Below are 27,099 nucleotides of genomic sequence, written 5' to 3'. Positions count from 1 at the left end.
AATGATCAGCACACTGATCATCAGCGGTCTCCATATCAAGTAAAAACAAGTATATTTTAAAGTTTGGTATTTACTTATCACTCAATGAATTAAATCTTTATTCATGAATTCATCATACTGAATTTATTCCAAATCTGTTGTTTATGTGCAATCCTAAATGACAAAGAACAATAAAGGGGCAGTGTATGGAATTTTATCATTTCATAGTCTCTCTCTTTTTGTCAAGTGATGTACCTTAAGGTTAAATGCCGGTACCTGAACATCCCTGCCTCCAATCCTCAGAGGTTTGTGCCCCATCGCTGGCTGTCTGCATATGATGTCAGCATTTCGACACACAGAATGCTGTACTATGGGTTCCCGAGCAACGAAGACCAGGAGCTGTAATAGGATCCACTTGAACACATTTATAAAAAACACCACGCGAGCACGAAGGCACAAGCGCGGATCAAGTCTTTGCACGAGGACCTCAACAGAAAAGGTGAAGATCATCACTAGTTCTATGTTCAAATGTTATTAGTCACATGCGTCAAATACAATAGGTGCAGACCTTAGAGTGAAATGCTTACTTACAAGCAATTAAAGAGCAGCAGTAAAATAGCAATAATGAACCCATAGTACAGCATTCTGTGCTTCAACACCTGCATTGCTTGCTGTTTGGGGTTTTAGGCTGGGTTTCTGTACAGCACTTTGAGATATCAGCTGATGTACGAAGGGCTATATAAATACATTTGATTTGATTTTGACTATATACAGGGGTACCGGTACAGAGTCAATGTGCGGGGGCACCGGTTAGTCGAGGTAATTGAGGTAATATGTACATGTAGGTAGAGTTATTAAAGTGACTATGCATAGATAATAACAGAGTAGCAGTGGCGTAAAAGAGGGGGTATGGGGGGGGGGACAATGCAAATAGTCTGGGTAGCCATTTTATTGATGTTCGGGAGTCTTATGGCTTGGGGGTAGAAGCTGTTTAGAAGCCTCTTGGACCTAGACTTGGCGCTCCGGCACCGCTTACCGTGCGGTAGCAGAGAGAACAGTCTATGACTAGGGTGTCTGGAGTCTTTGACCATTTTTATGGCCTTCTTCTGACGCCGCCTGTTATATAGGTCATGGATGGCAGAAAGCTTGGCTCCAGTGATGTACTGGGCCGTACGCATTACCCTCTGTAGTGCCTTGCTGCCATAGGCCGAGCAGTTGCAGTACCAGGCAGTGATGCAACCCCTCAGGATGCTTTCGATGGTGCAGTTGTAGAACCTTTTGAGGATCTGAGGACCCATGGCAAATCTTTTCAGTCTCCTGAGGGGGAATAGGCTTTGTGCCCTCTTCACGACTGTCTTGGTGTGCTTGGACCATGTTAGTTTGTTGGTGATGTGGACACCAAGGAACTTGAAGCTCTCAACCTACTCCACTACAGCCCAGTTGATGAGAATGGGGGAGTTCTCTGTCCTCCTTTTCCTGTAGTCCACAATCATCTCCTTTGTCTTGATCACGTTGAGTGAGAGGTTGTTGTCCTGGCACCACACGGCCAGGTCTCTGACCACCTCCTTATAGGATGTCACACCACTGTTGTGTCATCGGCAAACTTAATGATGGTGTTGGAGTCTTGCCCGGCCGTCCAGTCACGAGTGAACAGGGAGTACAGGAGGGGACTGGGCACGCACCCCTGAGGGGCCCTTGTGGTGAGGATCAGCGAGGCAGATGTGTTGTTACCTACCCGGTGGCAGCCCGTCAGGAAGTCCAGGATCCAGTTACAGAGGGAGGTGTTTAGTCCCAGGGTCCTTTGCTTATTGATGCGCTTTGAGGTCACTATGGTGTTGAACTCTGAGCTGTAGTCAATGAATAGCATTCTCACATAGGTTCCTTTTCTCCAGGTGGGGAAAAGGCAGCGGTGAGTGCAATGGAGATTGCATCATCTGTTAGGTTGGTATGCAAATTTGAGTTGGTCTAGTGTTTCTGGGATAATGGTGTTGATGTGAGCCATGTCCAGCCTTTCAAAGCACTTCATGGCTACAGACGTGAGTGCTACGGGTCGGTAGTCATTTAGGCAGGTTACCTTAGTGTTCTTGTGCACAGGGACTATGGTGGTCTGCTTGAAACATGTTGATATTACAGACTCGGACAGGGAGAGGTTGAAAATGTCAGTGAAGGCTGCCAGTTGATCATCCTGCGGCCTTGTGAATGTTGACCTGTTTAAAGTCTTACTCACATCTGCTACGGAGAGCTTGATCACACAGTCATCCAGAACAGCTAGTGCTCTCATGCATGTTTTAGTGTTATTTGCCTTGAAGCTAGCATAGAAGTAGTTTTGCTCGTCTGGTAGGCTTGTGTCACTGGGAAGCTCTCGGCTGTGCTTCCCTTTGTGGTCTGTAATGGAAAAATGTACCTTATTTACACTTAACTTACTGATTCTGTTCTCACAGATATGACACAGCAAGGAAAAGACAGAAAGAAGAGTGACCATGTGTGGCATGAGGGCACTACAACTGACCTACAACTCAGCATTTACGTGGGTGTACTGCCTATTCTGATGGAACACGTAATGGTTTCCCAGGTGGGTATTTTCTATCTGCGACTGTTGGCTACACTTGTATATATAATGTTGTATTTCAGAACAGTTTGTTTTACATTCACAGGGTAGCCAGACGTTGGTACATATGCTCCACGACAAGCAGCTTGAAACCGTTCAATGCTGAATACATCACTAGTGTCACCCAAGACTATGGGAGTGATGGTACTTAAGGAGAAGATGCATGTGGGACGGGAAGCAGATGGATTCAGAACCAGGAATCCTAATCATGCTTTTAGTACCCTACAATTGAATTACATTTAATACTTTATCTTTTTTTCTCATTGTTTCAAAACAGTATTGTGGTGTTCTATATTTCAGCTGCTGAAGTCTTTCATGGAAAAGGTCACCAAAGCCTTGCAAAGTCACACACTGAGGTCACTGTCTGCTCTGGACCCGATTTTGAGAGGCAACTCGCAGGTAGCGATCCAGTTGAAGAAGCTGAGCGCAATGTTGGGCCACCTCTCACCTGCCGACAGTGATCTCCACTAGGAGATCATGCGATACAATATTGATCCATGCCTGGCCAGCTTCACGGAGGGAGATGACATGGAGGAGTGGTGGGCTCATGTCTTGGCCCAGACACTGTATCCAGCCCTGGGTAATGTGGTGAAAGGTGCCCTCTCTGTCTTTCATGGTCCCAGGGTTGAATCTTAATTTAGCTGGATGAACGACATCATTGATATATGAAGCACCAACATGAACATCTCAACTTTCAATGCAATACAGACTGTGAACTACACCCTGCAGACCAGGCAGAAGACCGCAGTGGAGATGTTTAAACTGGAGGATGCAAGGTTTGGAGAGGTGGACTGAAGGCTCTGCAGAAACATCAGGTCTGCAGGAACAGTAGACAAGACCCAGTGGCAGCGGAGTCTGCTGGAAGCCCGAAGATCACATCTCGGGTATGGCTGTCAGCCATCTGGAAGTGCTCAGGAGAGCAAGACGGCGGCAGCTGAAGAGGACAAGAGGGCAAGGCTCAAGCATGCCGCAAAACAGAGCAAGAGGGCACTTGAAATACTTGTCCGGGTTATGAAAAAGGGCAAACCCTCTACCCAGCCCTCTCCTTCCCTCCAGTACTCTCCCTTTGTCAAATAAATCTCACATTGTTTCTGGCCTAGGACGCAGCATCCGAGGCCTGTTTTCTGCCACCATTTACCTTAATTTGATGGGCTATGTTTTTATGTTTGCAATTCAGATATTTTTTTTAAGAAAGTGTTGTGAAAATGTATGTGGGTATAGGAAAGAGTTCTATTTGGGTTTCGTTTAACTTTCCCTCAGAAATGTTCAGATCTGTTGGACAGTGCAGCATCAGAGGGACTTGTTTTTGAAAACTGGATCAATGAGTTAACTAGCTAAATTTCCAGATTATCTTGAAATAGCTCCTTCCTTTGAGAAAATATTGACCTAAAATGTATGTGGTATTATATTGAATCGGCTACATAAACCAGTATAAAATATTAATGTATTGTTTATTTTGTGGACTTGTGCAGTAAAGTACGGCAACAAATAACATTGGATTGTTTTCCTTCAAATGTTTAGCTATGAGTTAGGTTCACATTAACCACTTTTTATTTTACACACAGAGACTGACCATGTAGATCATATTCTGTTGTTTAATTAGTACACAGTTAAGCTGCATTTCAATAAGGGATTCAACGTGAAAGGCACTAGAAATTTGAATTTTAAATTCCCTTAGCAGGGATGTTTTGTGTATTTCAGTGCAAAGAAAATGGGTCATCTTTTTGGGCCCTCACCAGTTTGCAGTTTGTGATGGTGTGGGGGTGCTTTGCTGGTGACAATGTCAGTGATTTATTTAGGATTCGAGGCACACTTAACTAGCATGATTACCACAGCATTCTGCAGTGAAACGCCATCCCATCTGGTTTGCGCTTAGTGGGACTATTATTTGTTTTTCAACAGGACAATGACCCAACTCACCCCCAGTCTGTGTAAGGGCTATTTGACCAAGAAAGAGTGATGGAGTGCTTCCTCAGATGACCTGACCTCCACAATCACCCGACCTTAACCCAATTGAGATGGTTTGGGATGAGTCGGACCGCAGAGGGAAGGAAAAGCAGCCAACAAGTGTTCAGCATATGTGGGAACTCCTTCTAGACTGTTTGAAAAGCATTCTAGGTGAAGCTGGTTGAGAGAATGCCAAGAATGTGCAAAGCTGTCATCAAGGCAAAGGGTGGCTACTTTGAAGAATCTTAACACTTTTTTGGGGTTTATTCAGCATTGTAGTATTATGTTGTATTTCATAGTTTTGACATCTTCACTATTATTCTACCATGTAGAAAATAGTCCAAATAAAGAAAAAAGGTTGAATGAGTAGGTGTCCCCGAAACAATGGACTGGTACTATATATCTTTTACAAATGTTAAAATTTGTTTTCCACTTTGCCGTTAGAGTATCGTTGACAAAAAAATTACAATTAAATACATTTTAATACCACGTTGTAGCACAACAAAATGTGTAGAAAGTCATGGTGTGAATGGTTTCTGAAGGCCATATATGGTGTGTACATGTGTTAGAGGAATTTTGTTCTTATGTGTTCATTAACCAATTCAAGTAAAATACTCAGTCTGTACCCAGAGTTTGTAAGGTTTTGTGGGAAATGAAACAGACGGAGACCAGTCAAAAATAGCCAGTGACGTTTATTCTCGAGCTCTGCCCATCATTTCATGTACATTGGTTTATATACTTCTCATTTCGTCATAAATGTCCCTCCTCTAAAGACAATGACAAAGCTGCTTTTCAATTCCATTCCAACACATACATATTCCTTATCATATGCTACCACATGTTACACTCCCCTCCCTGGTTGGGGACCAGACATCCTTCCTGTTGTTAGTTTCACTGTGATCACAAGTTGTCTGTTAACCCTTCCTCTTGGCCTATGTACAAACATTCTTCATCAGACAGGATAGAATTCTATTAGTTATAATTCTACGTTAAATGTATATATCATTTAGTCATTATTGATAAAAAAAATCCTTTAACCACATGACATGATCTAACTGACCCAAAATGACCCCTCATCTGGCCAGCAAAGTGTTTGGCAGCCAGAGAAGGCTGTGGTTGCACAATGCATACTGAGAATGTCATCGCAGATGAATAGGTCACTTACGTAGCTGTTTTGTATTGATATTATCCAGGCCTTTTGTCCTGGCTCTGTTGTTGAACCAGATGCTTACTATAGGTTCGGTTGGTTCTGGGTTTAGGGCTGTTTTGGGAGCCGAGGGTATTTGAGGTGTGTGTGTGTTCAGTGTATATAGTTAAACATTCCCCCTGTGTTTCCAGGCGCTGGGTACTACAGCAGGTGCTACGGGAGTATTCTCCCCCCAGCTCGGACAGGAAGGAGCAGCGTGACAGTGGCCTGCGTGACGCAGCAGAGAGGACTCGGCTTAGTGAGCGCCTCCACAGGGTTCTACACGACGAGATGAAGGTATGCGCCGACGCCGCCAGCCGCTACCCTAGCAACTACAACGCCTGGTCGCACCGTATCTGGGTCCTGCAGAACATGGCCCAGGGCAACCTGAAGGTAGGAGTAGGACGAGATAGGGTCTCTCTCTGCCTCTCTCTCTCTGCCTCTCTCTCTCTCTCTGCCTCTTTCTCTCTCTGCCTCTCCCTCTCTTTCTCCCTCTCTCTCTCTCTCTCTGCCTCTCTCTCGCTCTGCCTCTCTCTCGCTCTGCCTCTCTCGCTCTGCCTCTCTTTCTCGCCCTGCCTCTCTGCCTCTACCTCTCGGGTCTGCCTTTGCCTCTCTCGCTCTGCCTCTCTCGCTCTGCCTCTCTCTCGCTCTGCCTCTCTCTCGCTCTGCCTCTCGCTCTCGCTCTGCCTATCTCTCTCTCTCTGAAGCTCTGTCTCTGCCTCTCTCGCTCTGCCTCTCTCTCGCTCTGCCTCTGCCTCTCTCGCTCTGCCTCTCTCTCGCTCTGCCTCTGCCTCTCTCTCTCTCTGCCTCTCTCTCTCGCTCTGCTTCTCTCGCTCTGCCTCTTAATTGTATGTTCATGGTCTCTGGCAAAACATTAACAGCTCTTTCAATGTAACTATGACAGTTCTTTCAATGTAACACTGACAGAAAACATTTGTGTGTGCTAGTCTAGCCGGCAACTAGCTATGAATGTTTCATGCAGCTAGCATGGCTTATGCAATATGACCAGGGTCTGTGTGTCTCCAGCCCCCGCTGCCTCATATTTCTGGCCTGTCACTGAATGTTGAGGAGGACAGGAACTTTCTTGTCCGTTTAACTGATCTGGGGACAGTGCAGGCATTAATGCAGCAAATCCTGATCCTAAAATAAGAGGCCTAGGGATTTAAAGGTGGAGTGTTGTGGCTCAGTTGATCCGTTCCTAATTTTTAAGCCATGTCAGGCACTCCTACGATATGGAAAGATGCTACTGTTTATTAGAACCAGGGATATAGGACTGTGACAGAGTAGACTGTAGCAATGATAGTTTAATAGGCACTTCCTGTTATGATAAGCCTACTTTCTGATCACCCATTGGGGTTTGGTTCTTGTAATGGCTGTCCTGATAGCGTTTGATTGTTCAAATCAATTCTTTGTAAGAAGCCAAATCATTTCCCTCTCTCTTTTGTTTTATTGTTAAAAATGGCTGTTTGTCTGAACATGTACACCTGCAATTCAATGTCCTCTTTAATCGTATGTTGGTTAGCATAGGGCAAATACCTTTGAATGGAAAACCTTGCTTGAATGAGGTCACCTCTCCTCTTTTCCCAGGTCCTCCATGATGAGCTGTCCTCCATGCGTGAGTGGGTCTCCATGCACGTGTCTGACCACAGTGGCTTTCACTACCGCCAGTTCCTGCTCAAGGCCCTGGTCAGGGAGCTCAGCCAGTCCATGCACCACCACCATGCCCCTTGGCCCAGCCCCGGCAGCTCCAGCCCTCGCAGTCCCAGCCCGGACCCCCAGCCAGGCCACCCCCACCACCAGGCTAACGGAGAGGCCACAGCAGCAGCCCCCTGCCTCTCTCCCGCCACCCCAGAGGACCAGTCCTCAGTGCCGGCAGTGCCCCAGCTCTTTCACCAGGAGATGGAGCTGTGTACTGACCTCATCCAGTCCTTCCCCGGACACGAGACACTCTGGTGTCACAGGTACGAGCCCACAGGCCACTGTCACTCAACCTCAGACTACAATGTTAGCCAATCACAGAACACATTTTATTATGAGATGCTCTGGTGTCACAGGTGAGACCAAAGGAGGAACAATCATGGACCAGCACGTTGTTGTATCTAGGGTGCGGCCTAATTTCAACTAGAGCCATAGACACTGTACAGAGTTTGGCTAACTACCCTCCATATTGGTGGCAAATGCTTTATTATGCCAATCGTTTTTATTGTCCGTTAGACCATTACTATGTTCTCAGGACTCTTCAGTAGTGGATGTGTTGGTAGGTCCCTATCATGTCATATACGGTGCATTCGGAAAGTATTCAGACCCCTTCACTTTTTCCACATTTTGTTACGTTAGATCTGTCAGGTTGGATGGGGAGCGTCGCTACACATATATTTTCATGTCTCTCCAGAGATGTTCAAGTCCGGGCTCGGGCAGGGCCACTTGTCCTGTTGGAAGGTGAACCTTCGCCCCCTGTCTGAGGTCCTGAGTGCTCTGGAGCAGGATTTCATCAAGGATCTCCCTGTACTTTGCTCCATTCATCTTTCCCTCAATCCTGACTAGTCTCCTAGTCCCTGCCGCTGAAAACATCCCCACAGCATGATGCTGTCACCACCATGCTTCACCGTAGGGATAGTGCCAGGTTTTTTCCAGATGTGGCTCTTGGCATTCAGGCCAAAGAGTTCCATCTTGGTTTCATCAGACAAGAGAATCTTGTTTCTCATGGTCTGAGAGTCCTTTAGGTGTCTTTCGGCAAACTCCAAGCCGGGTGTCATGTGCCTATCACTGAGGTGTGGCTTCCGTCTGGCCACTCTACCATAAAGGCCTGATTGGTGGAGTGATGCAGAGATGGTTGTTCTTCTGGAAGGTTCTCCCATCTCCACAGAGGAACGCTGGAGCTTTGTCGGAGTGACCATCGGGTTCTTGTTCACCTCCCTGACCAAGGCCCTTCTCCCCAGATTAATCAGTTCGGCCAGGCGGCCAGCTCTAGGAAGAGTATTGGTCGTTCCAATCTTCTTCCATTTAATAATAATGCAGGGCACTGTGGACTTCTTAGGGACTTGCAATTGCTGCAGACATTTTTTGTGGAACCTTATATAGACAGGTGTGTGCCTTTCCAAATCATGTCCAATCAATTGAATTCACCATAGATGGACAGTGAAGTTGTAGAAACATCACAAAGAAGATGATCAATGGAAACAGGATACACATGAGTTCATTTTCTAGTGTCATAGTAAATGGTTTGAATAAATGTTTTAATTTATTATTTTTAATACATTTGCAAAAAAATCTCAATCCGTTTTCACTATCATTATGGGTTATTGTGTGTAGATTGAGGAATGTATTTAATCAATTTTAGAATAAGGCTGTAATGTAACAAAATGTGGAAAAAGTGAAGGTCTGAATACTTTTTTTGTTTGTTGCTGCAGAACATTCTTTGTTCTTCTAGAGTGGGAGAGTGAGAGAATAGAGATATAGACAATAGCGAGAGGAAAGAGGGAACAGAGCAAGCGAGTGAGGGCAGAGAGGGAGAACAGAGAGAGGACTGGGGAAAGAGGGAACAGAGAGAGAGAGGCTGAAGATCAGCTGCTCAGTAGAAAGTGTTTATTATACCTGACCAGTAGGGCTGCAATTGCAAGTCCCTAAGAAGTCCACAGTGCCCTGCTATATCAAATTATTTTGATAAATTCTAATTCATGATGCCTCCCGGGTGGAGCAGTGGTCTAGTGCACTGCATCGCAGTGCTAGCTGTGCCACCAGAGACTCTGGGTTCGCGCCCAGGTTCTGTCGCAACCCGGCCGCGACCGGGAGGTGTCGCCGTGGGGCGACACACAATTGTCCTAGGGTTAGGGAGGGTTTGGCCGGTAGGGATAACCTTGTCTCATTGTACACTAACGACTCCTGTGGCGGGCCGGGTGCAGTGCACGTCGCCAGGTGCGCGGTGTTTCCTCCGACACATTTGTGCGGCTGGCTTCCGGGTTGGATGCGCGCTGTGTTAAGCAGTGCGGCTTGGCTGGGTTGTGTTTCGGAGGACGTATGGCTTTCGACATTCGTCTCTCCCAAGCCCGTATGGGAGTTGTAGCAATGAGACAAGATAGTAACTACTAACAATTGGATACCATGAAAAGGGGGTAAAATATATATTTTTTAAATTTAAACAATTCTAATTTATGTTTTAGCACGATATTTAAAATGCCAATCTCGCAAGAATCTGCTGTTCTATTTTTCGTTTTTATGAGTGTTTATGTCCACTTGGTCTTTATGATCTCGTCTCCTTCGCTAATTCTGCTATGACCTTTAAACACACCAAGCTCCTCCCCTACACACAAAGCTCCTCCCCCTGCCACTCAGAACAACAAAGATGAAAGATCACTTCTTCCTCTTTGACAACTCGCTATTTGAGATGGGTCAGAGAATTGAATGTTAATTTCTCTACCATAAGCCGCCTCCAACGTAATTTTAGAGAATTTGGCAGTACGTCCAACCGACCTCACAACCACAGTCCACATGTAACCACGCCATTCCAGGCTTCTTCAACTGTGGTATCACCTGCTTCAGCCACCTGGACAGCTGATGAAACTGGATTTGCACAACCAAAGAATTTCATCTGCGTGCTCGTCGTCTCCTCAGTAGGCTCTTGAACTGACTACAGTTTGGCGTCGTCATCGACTTCAGTGGGCAAATGCTCACCTTAGATGGCCACTGTCCCACTGGAGAAGTATGCTCTTCACGGATGAATCGCGGTTTCAACTGTACCAGGCAGATGGCGGACGACTGCCAACAGCCAAAAGACAATGCAGAGCACCAAATACAAATCAACAGAAATCTCATAAATCAAATTTCTCAAACATACAAGTATTAGGCACCATTTTAAAGATAAATAATCCAGCCACAGTGTCTGATTTCAAAAATGCTTTACAGCGAAAGCTCCACAAATGATTATGTTGTCACAGAAAAACCCAGCCATTTTTCCAGCCAAAGAGAGGAGTCACAAAAAGCACAAATAGAGATAAAATGAATCACTAACCTTTGATGATCTTCATCAGATGACACTCATAGGACTTCATGTTACACAATACATTAATGTTTTGTTCGATAAAGTGCATATTTATATCTAAAAAATCTAATTTTACATTGGTGTGTTATGTTCAGAAGTTCAAAAACATGCTGTGATTTTGCAGTGAGCCACATTAATTCACAGAAATACTTGAAAATTCAAGTGTTATGCATGGAACTTTTAGGAACTTCAGATGCACACATTTAAAAAAAAAAACTTTACGGAAAAAGCATAATCTGAGTACCGCGTTCAGAGCCCAAACCAGTCAAAAGAAATATCCACCATGTTGCGCAGTCAACATTAGTCAGAAATAGCATTACAAATATTCACTTACCTTTGATGATCTTCATCAGAATGCACTCCCAGGAATCGCAGCTCCACAATAAATGTTTGTTTTGGTCAATATTGTCCATTTATGTCCAAATAGCTTCTTTTGTCAGCGCGTTTTGTAAACAAATTCAAACGCGCGTTCAGGTCCAGCCGAACGTCGGATGAAAAGTTCAAAAAGTTATATTACAGGTCGTAGAAACTTGTCAAACTAAGTATAGAATCGGTATGCTAAGTCTTGCTTGTCCTATGTATGTTGCTCTGTATGCTATGTCTTGCTTGTCCTATGTTGCTATTGTCTATATTGTAATTGTTTTTAATAACCTGCCCAGGGACTGCGGTTGAAAATTAGACGGCTGCCTAAAACTGGCACTTTTACTGAAACGTTGATTAAAGTGCACTGTACTTGTAAAAATAAAATAAACTCAACTCAATCTTTTGGATGTTTTTATCATAAATGTTCAATAATGTTCCAACCGGAGAATTCCATTATCTGTAGAAAAGCAATGGAACAAGAGCTACCTCTCATCTCATCAAATACTACTAATAATATGCATTTATTAGCATCTGGGACTGAATAGGAGTCAGTTTACTCTGGGCACGCTATTCATCCAAAATTGAAAATGCTGCCCCCTATCCCAAAGAAGTTAACAATCTTAGGTGGTAGTCCGTAGGCTCCAAGGACCCTCCATAAACTCTCATGGTGAACACTATCGAATGCTTTCTTGAAATAAATAAGTTGATGTAGAGGAGTGCATTCCACTCGGCACTGCTCGATGATGTTGTGCAGGGCAAAGATCTGGTTAATGCATGCTCTTCTTTTGCGGATCCCTGCTTGTTCTTGTCTGAGTTTGTCATTGACAGCAATGTCAATCATTTTGAGGTGTATCCTGCAGAAGATATAAACTCAGCAAAAAAAGAAACGTCCCCTTTTCAGGACCCTGTCTTTCAAAGATAATCAGTAAAATCCAAATAACTTCACAGATCTTCATTGTAAAGGGTTTCAATGAACCATGAACCAAGGCTTGTTCAATGAACCATAAACAATTAATGAACATGCACCTGTGGAACGGTCGTTAAGACACTAACAGCTTACAGACGGTAGGAAATTAAGATCACAGTTAGGAAAACTTAGGACGCTAAAAGAGGCCTTTCTACTGACTCTGGAAAAACACCAAAAGAAAGATGCCCAGGGTCCCTGCTCATCTGCATGAATGTGCCTTAGGCATGCTGCAAGGAGGCATGAGGACTGCAGATGTGGCCAGGGCAATAAATTGCAATGTCCGTACTGTGAGACACCAAAGACGGCGCTACAGGGAGACAGGACGGACAGCTGATCATCCTCGCAGTGGCAGACCACGTGTAACAACACCTGCACAGGATCGGTACATCCAAACATCACACCTGCGGGACAGGTACAGGATGGCAACAACAACTGCCCGAGTTACACCAGGAACGCACAATCCCTCCATCAGTGCTCAGACTGTCCGCAATAGGCTGAGAGAGGCTGGACTGAGGGCTTGTAGGCCTGTTGTATGGCAAGTCTTCACCAGACATCACCGGCAACAATGTTGCCTATGGGCACAAACCCACCGTCACTGGGTCAGACAGGACTGGCAAAAACTGTTCTTCACTGACGAGTCGCGGTTTTGTCTCACCAGAGGTGATGGTCGGATTCGCGTTTATCGTCGAAGGAATGAGCATTACACCGAGGCCTGTACTCTGGAGCGGGATCGATTTGGAGGTGGAGGGTCTGTCATGGTCTGGGGCGGTGTGTCACAGCATCATCAGACTGAGCTTGTTGTCATTGCAGGCAGTCTCAACGCTGTGAGTTACAGGGAAAACATCCTCCCTATGTGGTACCCTTCCTGCAGGCGCTTCCTGACATGACCCGCCACAGCATGACAATGCCACCAGCCACACTGCTCGTTCTGTGCGTGATTTCCTGCAAGACAGGAATACCTGTGTTCTTCCATGGACAGCGAAGAGCCCAGATCTCAATCCCATTGAGCACGTCTGGGACCTGTTGGATCGGAGGGTGAGGGCTAGGGCCTTTCCCCCTGAAATGTCCGGGAACTTGCAGATGCCTTGATGGAAGAGTGGTAGCATCTCACAGCAAGAACTGGCAAATCTGGTACAGTCCATGAGGATGAGATGCACTGCAGTACTTAATGCAGCTGGTGGTCACATGTCTGTGGAACTTGTTCAGTTTATGTCTCAGTTGTTGTATCTTGTTATGTTCATACAAATATTTACACATGTTAAGTTTGCTGAAAAGTTGACCGTGAGAGGTTGTTTCTTTTTTTGCTGAGTTTAGTTGTATGTTGCCAGTTTTCACATTCGCTGAGGTTTCCTTTCTTTGGCAGTTTGACGATAAGGCCTTTTCTCTAGTCTTGTGGTAAGACATCATGCTCCCAGGTCTTGCAAAAGATATCAGTCAGTACCTTGGTAGCTGTGTTGACATCAGCTTTAAGTAGCTTAGTGTGCAGAGAGTCTTCGTAAGCCTTTGATGGCTGCTTGATGGCTGCTTGCTTCAACTGGTGGGCCGGTGTCAATACCATCAATCTCATCCGAGGTTGGTAGGTCTTTTGGATCATTAGGCTTTGGCCAGTTGACAACCTCTTCAAAGTGCTGGACCCATCTTGCAGTTTGTTCCTCTTTGGTTGTTTTACCTTGTTTGTCTTTGACTGGCATTGTGTGGTTGCTAACTCGGCCACAGAGCTGTCTTGTGATCTTATATAGAGTACTTAGTTCTCCTCTTGCTGCAGCTTGTTCTGCCTCACTGGCCAATAATATTATCCTTTCCAGCACTCTTTCTTACTTTTTTTGTCCTTGGTCTTATATTCTTGCTTTGCTCGCTCAATCAGCCTGGGTGATTTTGTGCTCAGCAGTTTATCTTTGGCCAGCCTTCTCACATCTATTTTATTCCACGTATCTTGTGTTAACCACTTCTTTGCCCTTCTTTCTAAAGCCAATAACTTTCTTTGCCGTTTCTGTTTACGCATTCTCGATGTTGTTCCACGTGGTTTCAACTGTGCCCTGGTGTTCCTCTGCATTGGCTAATGGACTGAAGCGATTTCTTAGCTCAATGGTAAAAGCTTTCTTTATTTCAGGAGATGTGAGCTTGTTGATGTCAAAGACGTTCTGCCCTTGTTGTATTGTGTATGTGTGTGGCTCACAGCTTCAGCCTGACCTTGGCTATTACCAGGTAGTCGTCACTGTTGACATCTGCCCCACGGTGGAACTTAATATCCTGCAGACACCTTCGACATTTCTTATTGATAATGATGTGGTCAATTTGGTTGACTGTGACCATCTGGGGATCATCATGTTAATTTATGGATGTCTTTGTGAGGGAATTGTGTGCCACTAATCACACAATGTTATTGAGGCAAAAGTCAACAATCTTTTCACTGTTGTTGCCCAATAGTCTATTCACAGTCTGTGTTATCTGCTCCAACCTTTGCATTCAAATCCACCGATGTCCTGACCATGCCGTGTTGTGGGACCTTGGATACTGCTTGTTGTAGCTGCTCGTATCAGTCATCCTTGTTCTCCTCCTCTGCCTCGTTGGTGTGGGAATAGCATTGCAGGATGGTGAACTTGCAGTCCTTGGAGTCAAGTGTTGCTCTGATGAACCGGTCATTGATTGGTTCCCATTCCAGGTCATTGATTGGTTCTCATTCCAAGAGTGATTTGCCAGTTGTTCTACTGATAATGAGGGCTAGACCACTGGAGTAGGAATGATCCTTTCCTGAATAGATCGTTTAGCCATCGCTTTTCACCGTGCGTCCAGAACCAGTCCATCTGCTTTCGCTTACACACAGGATATTCATGTTCCATCTCTCTGATAACTTGAGCTGTCATGAAGTTTCAAACATGGTGAGGATGTTCCATGCGCTAAGACGTACTGTAGTTTTGGGCCCTAGAAAACATGTCATCGAGCCCCTGATTTCCCGGGTGGGGCTTTCATCTAAAACTGTCATAGTATTTGTATCTGCCAAGGCAGCAGCTACTTTTGGTGGGCTCCGGCAGAATTAAGGCAGTTCTACAATTTTTTTTAAACATGACAATAAATTCATTAAAAAATTTCACAACATACTAAGTGTGGGCCCTCAGGCCCATACTCCACTACCACATATCTATGGAGGGCCAGGTGTATAGTCTCTTATCTCACCTGCAACCTGCCCTGCATGGTTGAACCTGCCTGGCCCAAAACCCCACCTGTATAATCTACAGGATCACTGAAACAAGCAAGCTTCCCCACCAACGCCATGGAATTATGCATAGTTCATTTTCATAGATTGACTTGAAAACCAGATCAGTGATCATTGCAAAAAAAACAGGTTAAACTGTTTTGATAAAATAATACAATTATTAGTGGGTCTTATGATTGTGGAAGGCTTATATTTAGCCTAGCCCTGAATTCATTAGATTATTGCTGACTGTTTGAAATGCATTTTTTTTTTTTTACAGTTTAATTGTACAAGAAAGCTTATTTAAAACATTCAATCTTATATATATATTGTGAATTGCCCATAAGTATAAAAAAAACGGGAGATTCGATTCTTAGGCCATATCGCCCAGCACTACTGACCAGCTTTGTTGTGATAGGGCGAAGTAAGGGGTGCCATGGTAACAGTGTTCAGATGGTTGCTAACTGATGACTAATGGCTGTAGAGAATGTGAAGATTAATTATACATTGATTTGGCCAAGATGGTTATGACTCAGTGATATCTTAGAGGTTATTGTTATTTTTGTCTAGAGTGGCATCTTTTCCCCTTAAGAACATAATATGGTTTCAACATAAAATGTTTTTTTAGCTTTACAGTTCTACAGATTCTAGAAATCCAGTTTTTCAATGATAGCAGTTTACTATGACATCAAAACCAACACTGTATTTCCTAACCACTATCTGTCTCCAGGCGACACGTCTTCTACCTTTGGCACCACTGGAGGCGGGACCACGATCACCACGATGGCCAGGGCTGTGGCAGTGAGTCTCCCCAGCTGAACCACACTGACGCTGGGCTGAGCAGCTACCCTCACACAGCCTCCCCTAGAGGAGTGGGTCTAGACAGGGTGGAGAGCAGGAACGGACAGACTCAGGAGGGTCAGAACGCCATGGAGGTGGACGGGGTCGGGGTCCCAGACCCCCGCGACACTAAGCGTCTGAAGCGGGGTCCCCCTGACCCCTACCCCCCCGCCCTGCCCTCAGAGCACGGTTTCATAGCCAGCGTCCTGGACGGCTGCCGCTCCCACGAGCAGGGATGCTTCGCCCTTGCATACAGGAAGTGGCTAGACTCTGTGATTGGTCAGTGAGAGATGGACGGACAAGGTCATTGGTCAGTGAAAGGAGACGCTTCCTACTCCACGGGAGATGGGTTACGGTTTAAATTTGCCCCTCTAGCACAGATCTAGGATCACCCAACCCCTAACCTTAACCATTAGGGCAAGAACTGTAAAATACTGTCCCTAGATCAGCGTCTAGTGGCTGGTAACATTATGCTCATCTTTAAGGCTCTGGAAGGGGGCTGGGGGATCTCAAAGTTATTTGTGGCCCCTCCTGTCTTCCTGGAAATACCTGGACTCTGATTTGTCGGCAGAGCTTTGTCTGAGCCAATCCCCCTTTCAGAATGGAAATCTGAGTGTGGCTTTGCTCTGAGTCATTCCACCTCAAAGCACAAGAAAGAGGACCACCAGATTGTTCTGAAATTGTTTCTGTAGTTAGTAAGAGGAGATACGATTAGCATTCCTGTAACATTATTTTGTTGAAATATAATTAGATCTCTGAAATATTTGATGTCATCCAAATTGACCATTTTAATTTATAAGATTCAGATTGTAGTCAAATATAGTACCCAACATCCAATTTGGGCCAAACATCTTCCTACCAATGCATCCCCCAAAAGATGTCAAAGACCACCCACGGACCCCCTACACCCCATGCCAATCCCACCCCAACAACCAGTATACAGTATCAGCTGTCTATGTTTGACAAGTAGTCTGAAGCTGTGGCTTGGAGTATTGCTTCTCCATACTAAGTAATGTATTCCCTGTGCATCTGGTGATGTTTCTTTCCTCCCTGTTCAGAGAAATTAGTAATTAAAGTGGCTTGCATTGGTTATTAAGCAACAAAAGTGAAGCTTGTGCAACTATGGGGAAAAACAGACCTGTTTGGCTTAGATTGTTGACAACATGTGAACTATATTTAGTCTCCAAATGTTTGTTGAACACATAAATACATTTTCACAATGAGCACTTGTTGACTCTCAAATGCATTGTTACAGTTGTTAGTTAGCATTTTTTTTGCCATATTAGCATTGACATGAAATATGTCAAAACACCTCAAAACAAGACATGGTATCAAGAACACACTCCCTACACTCGCAATAACATCTGCTAACCATGTGTATGTGACCAATAAAAATACATTTTATTTGAAGATAAAACGAGACACATACAATTCCCCACATGGTAGCTTCTTGTCATTGTCACCGTTCAGAATCATTACAAAGCACAGCTTCAGGCCATAACGATGTGTGCGCATAATTTTTGTGACTTTATCAGCCAACCGGTCTATAGATTTTTACCACTAAATGCCACTGTTCCTGCTTTTCCGCCACTCTTTTATCCATTTTGCTGGTCTCGTGTTTATATCACAATATTTCATTTTACAACTTTGGGTAGAAAACCAATAGATTTGTCTCATTATTAAAATAAATTGTGTGGTCCTCACAATTCAAGCCGGTCCTCCATGAAAGCAATTCAGCTTGTTCTTATAGCAACTTAATGCTGAAAACCAACTCTTCTTGAATAGTCCAACAAGTGGCTGCTCTCTGAGGGCTATCCCGATGCAATTCTCATACGAAGACTTTTCCTTACAAGCCAAAAACTTTGATGGAGAAATTGGCTAGGGACTAAATGTTGTGACAGCCTTAATAAAGTAATTAATTGCTTGGCGGTCTTATGTGTTTCAATAAAATGATCAGGAAACAGCTCTATAAAAGCATAAAAGAGTGTGATGGTATAGCAGGAACAGTGGCATCTAGTGGTCAAAACTTGGTACTTTCACACTACTTCATGGTAAATAATGCAACAGACTTCAATACTATCAGGGGGGAAAAACGTCAGTTTCATAGGGAATACATTACATAGTATGGAAAAGCAATACTCTAAACCGCAGCGTCATACTACTTATCAATCATGGAGAACTGATACTGAATACTGGTTGGGGGTGCGTGGGTGGCTTTTACATTTTTGGGGGGATTCCTCGTGTCTTACTCATTGGTAGGAAGAAGTTTGGTCCAAATCGGATGTTTAGGACTATATTTATTGAATATTATCTGAATCCTAAATTGCTGATTTGAGTGCAATTAATTAGCCTAATTTCTCCAAGATAAAATGTAAAGAAAATAATGCTTCAGAAATACCTATCTTACCTGTTTCTTACTACAGAAACATTTTGAGAACATGGTGGGTGTCATGGCTTGCTGAAATAATATGGAACGACTTCTCTGGAAGAGTATGTCTCGTATGGTCTGTTAGTAGCTTAGTTCAGGTACCTCAATACCTCAGGTCTCTTTCAATGTTAGGGACTGGAACAATTATGTCAACCAATTCTGTCTGTCATTTGAGTTTTTTTCACTTAAGAGATGTATTCTTCCGGTATCTTTCTTTTGTCTTCCAGTAACTAAATGTATTGTAGCAGAATAGGTTAAATGAAGCTGCCAGGTTACAGGAGGCTATTCATCACAATGTTGTTATCAGGTCAATTCTGCAGAATTAAACTAAGGACTATAGTGAGATGAGCAGTGCAGCAAATCATTCATTGTCAACATACAAAAACAAAGAACAAAAAAATAGCAAAGCCATTATATGCCGATACCGATATGTTGTGCATCCCTACGGACAACTAACAACATTTAGACTGAGCACAACCATGAACCAATGAAACTCATGTTGTAGCTCCCAGAGAAATTGAAGTTTTTCGCAAGGAGAGAGGAAAGCAAATTAAATCTAGCCTAGAGAAACAATTCTAGTTGATCCAGGTTTCTTCATACCTGGATGTGAAATATATCAACTGCCAGGCGTAAATTGTAAAGAAATGCTCAATTGTAAAGAAATGACTGCAAGCACATTCTAAAAATTATAATTTCCTCAGAAGGTTCTCTTGAAGTACCTAGCCCTCGAGTCTGTCAATGAGAATGATTACAGTATGTAAGCACAACTGGTATATAGGCTGTGTCACTGCTTTTCCTTTTTATTCAAGAACAACTTGGTGCCAGCCTGGTCCAAGATCTGTTTGTGCTTTTGCCTACCCCATTGTCATTGTCAAGGCAAACATTTTGCATGACAATTCCATAAGGAGTTGACAAGCGAGCAGAAACAGACTGGCACCAAGGCTAACTTGGTACCACAACCTCTATTTCCATTCTGAGGGGGAACTATAATCCCCCCCAGATCTGATCATCACATTGTCTGCATCCCAAATGGCACACTGTATAAGTAATAGGGTGCCATTTGTGACACACTCATACTCTCCTGGAGTGGTTGTTGCTGCTGTATTTTTTTCACAGTTCTGTTTGTTTAGTCCTCTTAGTGATACCTGGGCTTGTATTCACAAAGTTTCTCTGAGGAGCGTTGCCTGATAAAGGATCAGTTTTGGCCTTTTGATCTTTATGATTACATGGTCAGGGGGTACTTAATCCTAGATCAGCACTCCTACTCTGAGACTCTTTATTAGAGATGTAACTCACTATTTACCGATACGCATTAGTCCCTAGTTCTAATGTTGAAGAGAGAACTGCGTTGACAGTCATTGATCTACAAGTCATTTTGCATGCCGAAAAACCCCAGGCAATGTCAGTAGCCTAGCAAAGATTTTCCATTATATTGACAAGATAGTCGAGTGACCGCCCTCAAAGATGGAACGGAGGCGATTTCAGGGGGGCCCATTACCAATGAGAGGGCAGATGCGCGTGTGAACAACCGGCATCACTCTGATTTATAACAGTTTTTTCAATGTTGTGAAATGCCACTTGTGTCCACATATATCAGTGCATTTGTAACAACTTAATCATTACGAAACTAATATTCAATCAAATAACCTTCAAGTAGCAAATTAGCAATTCAATGTTTTTCTGACCAAATTCGACACTCTCATTGACCTCCATACAAAAATGTAATCCATTCTCCGTTTCATTAATTTATTCACAGGTAAATAGTTAATTGACTCTTTTTTTAAACCACTTCCTGGGTGGATTTTCCTCAGGTTTTCAACTGCCATATCAGTTCTGTTATACTCATAGACATTATTTTACATTATCTACCAATTATATGCATATCCTAGCTTCTGGGTTTGAGTAACAGGCAGTTTACATTGGGCACGCTTCTCATACAGATGTCAAAATACTGCCCCCAAGCCATAAGAAGTTAACTTCTTTTTTTTTTTACTACACGTGTTATTTCATAGTTTTTATGTCTTAACTATTATTCTACAATGTAGAAAATAGTACAAATAAAGAAACCCCTTGAATGAGTAGGTGTTTTAAAACTTTTGAACGGCAGTGTATGTAATGGGGAATTGATAAAACATAAATAACCAAAGGACAAACAATTCACACAATGATCTCACATTAGTTGACTTTTGACTTTTAGATTTTTAGCATTTTAATTCCGATATTACTTTATGAAATCTTTAGAAAATAATTGCCTCCATGTTCCCATGGTCAGATTTTGCCTATAGACTACTTTGAAGAAAGGTAAGACATGCTTGATAATATGAAAAAAAAGTAAGTATGTTATATCGCCATTTATCGACCAATTGCCGGCTACCGGAAACCCTGGCACACACAGACAGAGAAGTCAGCTAAAACAGATCTAGATACGTATCGAATTGAAATTGGAAGGGAAAGATGCACTTCCCTACTCTTTATGAATACAGGCCCTGGCTGATGGCATGCATTATTGCTCAACAATAGTACCAGATCTGTTTGTTCTCTTGTCTACTCCATTGCTGTCTTTGTCAATCCAAACAATGTTTTGTTTGGCATGACAATGGGTGACAAGGAGTTGACATGACAGCACAACTATATATACACCTTCCCAGAAGAGTGGAGGCTGTTATAGCAGCAAAGGGGGGACCAACTCCATATTAATGCCCATGATTTTGGAAAGAGATGCTCGACGAGTGTCCACATACTTTTGGTCATGTAGTGTATGTAACCTGCAATAACTGGCCTGAATGCCTATCATTCAGCACGACATTCAAAATGGCCGCCGTTCTTTGGGCCAACAGCATCAAGGGTGAGGCAGCTGCTCTCATTTAATGTTTTTGATGTTTCAGTGTTTTTTTTAATCTTTCTTCCCTGGAGAGTAACTTGGCTCCCACTAACTTGACAGCTTTTCAGTCCAGTGGAGTTTACTACAAAGCAGGATCAATGAGTTATCTGGCCAACTTCAATTAACAACCAGAAATAGCTATTGATTTTCTGGTCCATTGAGAAAGCTCAACTTAGATATGTGTTTCTGGTTGTTGACTAATTTAGACCATGCCCGTTTCAAACTTATCTTTGTAAAACATATTTTTTTTAAATAGTTAGGCAAGGTAGCTGGCTAACTCATTGATCCTGCTTTGTTGTATACCCCTCATATCTCACAGACCCACTGATCTAGGTATTATAGGCGTATGATTTAAAGCTTGTTGTCATTAGGAGTCAGTGAAAGCATTGTGTAGGAAGAGTTTATTTTATGCTTACAGCACTATCTCCATAGAAATAGGACTCATGGATAGAATGGATTCTATTTATATGACTGTCTCTAAATTCAGCACATAACATTAAAGGGATAGTTTGGGATTTTGAGTCAGACAAACTTGTGGATACCATTTGTATGTCTGCGTCCAGTATGAAGGAAGTTAGGGGTAACTAGCATTTGCACATTGACTGGAAGTTTGCGTAATAACTGGAACTGCTAGCATTACACTAACGCTAGTTAGCAACTTCCTTTAAACTGAACACAGAGACATAAAATTGTATACACAAGTTCAAATGACTGGGGTACACAAAGGGCTTCATTGCCAAAATACTGATCTATCCCGTTATAGGATTATACACATTAAGAAATGTTTTTGATCCATTCTCTGCTCATTTTTCTCAACCTACAGTATATACTTGAGGTATTCAATCAAACACTGCACTGGCTCCTGTAATAAGTATTATAACCAGATAATAGGTTACTCTATGGTAAATACGGTATAAAGACCTTTCTTTTGGTAGTGTTACAATGATATGTGTTACATTATCTCAAGGTAAATCATCTAAGTTTGTGTTTTATAAGAATGACATTACATTCCCTAACCTGTATATTCACAGAACATATCTTTAGACTGACACATACTCGCAATGTACATATTCCGGTAGGGTTACATTTTGTAAGAAAGGGCCCCTGTCCTGTACCTTTTGTAAATGTAATTTGTTCAGTTGCACAAACCACTATGAACATGATAATAATAACAACAGCAGAACACTTCTTCCACCCTTTATTGGTCATAGACTAATAGAACAATATTTTATATTGCAGCTCTGATGAACATTGGGCTTCTTCTGTATTATTTTCTGTAAGGTGCAAATGGGATATTTGCAGCTGTTTTCGTAATTAACATTTTCCAGCCCCATCTCAGTTTAAAGGGATAGTTCACCCAAATTACAAAATGAAACATTGCTTTCCTTACCTTACCCATAGACTGCTTACAGTAGATTGCTTACAGCAATCCATGCTTTGGTTTAGTTTCCCTGGAACTGTTTCCACATGCTAACATTGTAACATTTGTGGCACAAATCCCATTTAACTCATTGGACCGATATTAGCTTTTTTCACGCATCATGTCTAAATCATCTGAAACAATCTGAAATTGATTGTGAAGCTCAACAAAAGTCACTTACAGTGGATTTGAAAATTATGTAATTTGGGTGAACTATACCTTTTAAGTGGCAGGGCTGAATTAGGCTGAATCAAGTTTAAGATTATTGCTTTAAATGAATAGTTCACCTTTCTGTCTTCTCCTCTTACATCGATACTTCACCACCTATGTATCTCCTCTTAAAGGGATAGTTCCCCTACTCCAACCTGCAGTTAACCTCTCTTATCTTAGATGCATCCTCCTGCAGATCTGCCCCTAAGTCACTCCAGCTCATTTGTCAAAGTGGTTATTATACAATACTGTATTATGTGTCTGAGCCACTGCCCACTAGGCAGGCAGGTCAGATTCTCTGTTGGATAGGGAGGGATACTGCTATAGAGTAGGTTGGGAAAACGTTCCCATTTGTATTAGAGACAGACTTGTATTTCTGTTAGGTGTCTGAGCCCTCTCGTCGAGGTGCTACTTAACAGGGCCAGTATGCACAAAGCGTATCTAGGAGTCCTGATCTAGGATCAGTTTTGTCTTTTTGATCATAATAAATTATATTATATGGATAGGAGGGACCTGATCCTATATCAGCTCCCTACTTCAAGACACTTTATGAATACAGGCTTAGGCTACTGTCGTGTGTATCTGTAATGTGATCAGAACAGGCACTGGTATGAAGCATGTGGACGAGGGAGACAATGTCAACACAGACAGACAGACAAACAAACAAGCTGGGAGAGAGCTTGGTAGTTGCCACTGAAGTATTCTCTTCACGGCTGCCGCATAACAAAATGTGACAGAGCTCAAATGGATCAAAAACCAAACTGACGTTTTGAGTGGAAGGAGCAGGGGCATGCTCTTTAGCGCTTGTAGCACAACATAACAATCAACTTGCAACTGTATATCGTTCCCAAGAGGCTTAGCTAGACGCGTTTGAGACATAGGCCTAGACGAGCATTCATAAAACATTCATAATGCCACTGTGAACAGACAAAGCAGCTTATAACAGCCTATGACAACAGCTATACACACAGTACTAAGGTGATGTAGCTCTAGTGTGTTTTAGGGGCAGACAGTAGGGGCAGTAATGTGTGAAGAAGTCTTCAGCCATTGCAGTCACACAAGCTGGGAAACACATCATGACTGTTGTAGGTGGATATTGGAACAGCCACAGTGTCTGTCCTGTTGGAGATCATTGCAGAAAGAGTTCAAATGCAGCCTTTACCCTTCTATCACTTAATTTGGATATTGTGTGCAGTGTGTCGGCCATACGTCTGCCTTGTCCTGCCGAAGGCACTTTTGTTTTTAGTTCACAACATTTTACCTACGAGGGATTCCATTTAACTCCTACTACTACCATGTTCTCTGTTACCTATGTTTGGAGTCATTAAGAAGACTGTATATAACCTAAGCATTATGTAAGAGACCCTTCTCATCTCAAAACCAATGTGTCCTGAATGATGAAAATAATTTGTCAAACTATCAAAGCTACATTTGGTTTTTGTTGTTTTTAGTTTTCTCTGAGCTGTCACTTGTTGTTAGCTGTCATTGAGTAGTTTTAATTCTGTCTGTGTCAGCGTCTTTTGAATGAATGAACGCAAGCATATCCTTACTCTTTTTACCACGTGGGTTTGTTGTATTGCATACTAGGCCTACTTACAGACATTAGAATACAAACGTTAGAATATAGGAATTGTACATAAACTCAGCAAAGAAAGAAACGTCCTCTCACTGTCACCTGCGTTAATTTTCAGCAAACTTAACGTGTAAATATTTGTATGAACATAACATTCAACTGAGACATAAACTGTACAAGTTCCACAGACACGTGACTAACAAAAATTGAATAATGTGTCCCTGGACAAAGGGGGGGTGTCAAAATCAAAAGTAACAGTCAGTATCTGGTGTGGCCACCAGCTGCATTAAGTACTGCAGTGCGTCTCCTCCTCATGGACTGCACCAGATTTGCCAGTTATTGCTGTGAGATGTTACCCCACTCTTCCACCAAGGTCAAATCAAATCAAATTGTATTTGTCACATACACATGGTTAGCAGATGTTAATGCGAGTGTAGCGAAATGCTTGTGGTTCTAGTTCCGACAATGCAGTAATAACCAACAAGTAATCTAGCTAACAATTCCAAAACTACTACCTTATAGACACAAGTGTAAGGGGATAAAGAATATGTACATAAGGATATATGAATGAGTGATGGTACAGAGCGGCATAGGCAAGATACAGTACATGGTATTGAGTGCAGTATATACATATGAGATGAGTATGTAAACAAAGTGGCATAGTTAAAGTGGCTAGTGATACATGTATTACATAAAGATGCAGTAGATGATATAGAGTACAGTATATACGTATACATATGAGATGAATAATGTAGGGTATGTAAACATTATATTAGGTAGCATTGTTTAAAGTGGCTAGTGATATATTTTACATCATTTCCCATCAATTCCCATTATTAAAGTGGCTGGAGTTGAGTCAGTGTGTTGGCAGCAGCCACTCAATGTTAGTGGTGGCTGTTTAACAGTCTGATGGCCTTGAGATAGAAGCTGTTTTTCAGTCTCTCGGTCCCAGCTTTGATGCACCTGTACTGACCTCGCCTTCTGGATGATAGCGGGGTGAACAGGCAGTGGCTCGGGTGGTTGTTGTCCTTGATGATCTTTATGGCCATCATGTGACATCGGGTGGTGTAGGTGTCCTGGAGGGCAGGTAGTTTGCCCCCGGTGATGCGTTGTGCAGACCTCACTACCCTCTGGAGAGCCTTACGGTTGTGGGCGGAGCAGTTGCCGTACCAGGCGGTGATACAGCCCGACAGGATGCTCTCGATTGTGCATCTGTAGAAGTTTATGAGTGCTTTTGGTGACAAGCCGAATTTCTTCAGCCTCCTGAGGTTGAAGAGGCGCTGCTGCGCCTTCTTCACGATGCTGTCTGTGTGGGTGGACCAATTCAGTTTGTCTGTGATGTGTACGCCGAGGAACTTAAAACTTACTACCCTCTCCACTACTGTTCCATCGATGTGGATAGGGGGGTGTTCCCTCTGCTGTTTCCTGAAGTCCACAATCATCTCCTTAGTTTTGTTGACGTTGAGTGTGAGGTTATTTTCCTGACACCACACTCCGAGGGCCCTCACCTCCTCCCTGTAGGCCGTCTCGTCGTTGCTGGTAATCAAGCCTACCACTGTTGTGTTGTCCGCAAACTTGATGATTGAGTTGGAGACCTGCAAGTTCCTGGACATTTCTAGTGGGAATGGCCCTAGCCCTCACCCTCCGATCCAACATGTCCCAGACGTGCTCAATGGGATTGAGTTCGGAGTTCTTTGCTGGCCATGGCAGAACACTGACATTCCTGTCTTGCAGGAAATCACACACAGAAAGAACAGTATGGCTGCTGGCATTGTCATGCTGGAGGGTCATGTCAGGATGACGCTGCAGGAAGGGTACCACATGAGGGAGAAGGATGTCTTCGCACAACGTTGAGATTGCCTGCAATGACAACAAGCTCAGTCCGATGATGCTGTGATACACCGCCCCAGACCATGACGGACCCTCCACCTCCAAATCGATCCCGCTCCAGAGTACAAGCCTCGGTGTAATGCTCATTCCTTTGACGATAAATGTGAATCCGACCATCACCCCTGGTGAGACAAAACCACGACTCGTCAGTGAAGAGCACTTTTTGCCAGTCCCGTCTGGTGTTTTTCAGAGTCAGTAGAAAGGCCTCTTTAGTGTCCTAAGTTTTCATAACTGTAACCATAATTGCCTACCTTCTGTAAGCTGTTAGTGTCTAAACGACCATTCCGCAGGTGCATGTTCATTAATTGTTTTATGGTTCATTGAACAAGCATGGGAAACAGTGTTTAAACCCATTACAATGAAGATCTGTGAAGTTATTTGGAATTTTACGAATTATCTTTGAAAAACAGGGTCCTGAAAAAGGGACGTTTCTTTTTTTGCTGAGTTTATATGCAGAATCATTATTTTTACAAAGGTTAATTTAGTTTTTAAAAGATAATGTTGTTTCTTACTTTCTTTGTACTTTTTCTAATTTATTGTAAAATTGTTTTTGGAGGGTGTGACCTATGTTAATAT

General features: G+C 43.1%; 1 protein-coding gene across 4 annotated transcripts in view; it reads left to right on the top strand.

Moving 5' to 3' along the window:
- LOC139411212 (protein prenyltransferase alpha subunit repeat-containing protein 1-like) overlaps positions 1-26,250 on the top strand; it is a 64,769-nt gene extending 38,519 nt beyond the window's left edge. For 3 of the 4 annotated variants that reach the window (XM_071157199.1, XM_071157198.1, XM_071157196.1), the window contains 3 exons: positions 5,873-6,113; positions 7,308-7,681; positions 16,012-26,250. In XM_071157199.1, the coding sequence (XP_071013300.1) occupies positions 5,873-6,113; positions 7,308-7,681; positions 16,012-16,408 (1,012 nt within the window). In that variant the 3' untranslated portion in view covers positions 16,409-26,250. The remainder of the gene's footprint in view (positions 1-5,872; positions 6,114-7,307; positions 7,682-16,011) is intronic. The other variant, XM_071157197.1, reaches the window with a different exon arrangement.
- Positions 26,251-27,099: the final 849 nt, after the last annotated feature.

This window comes from Oncorhynchus clarkii, chromosome 6 (genome assembly GCF_045791955.1).
Source record: "Oncorhynchus clarkii lewisi isolate Uvic-CL-2024 chromosome 6, UVic_Ocla_1.0, whole genome shotgun sequence".
In the NCBI taxonomy this organism is placed as follows: Eukaryota; Metazoa; Chordata; class Actinopteri; order Salmoniformes; family Salmonidae; genus Oncorhynchus; species Oncorhynchus clarkii.
Note: the sequence above shows the minus strand (reverse complement) of the source record. Positions and strands in the feature narration are given on the sequence as shown.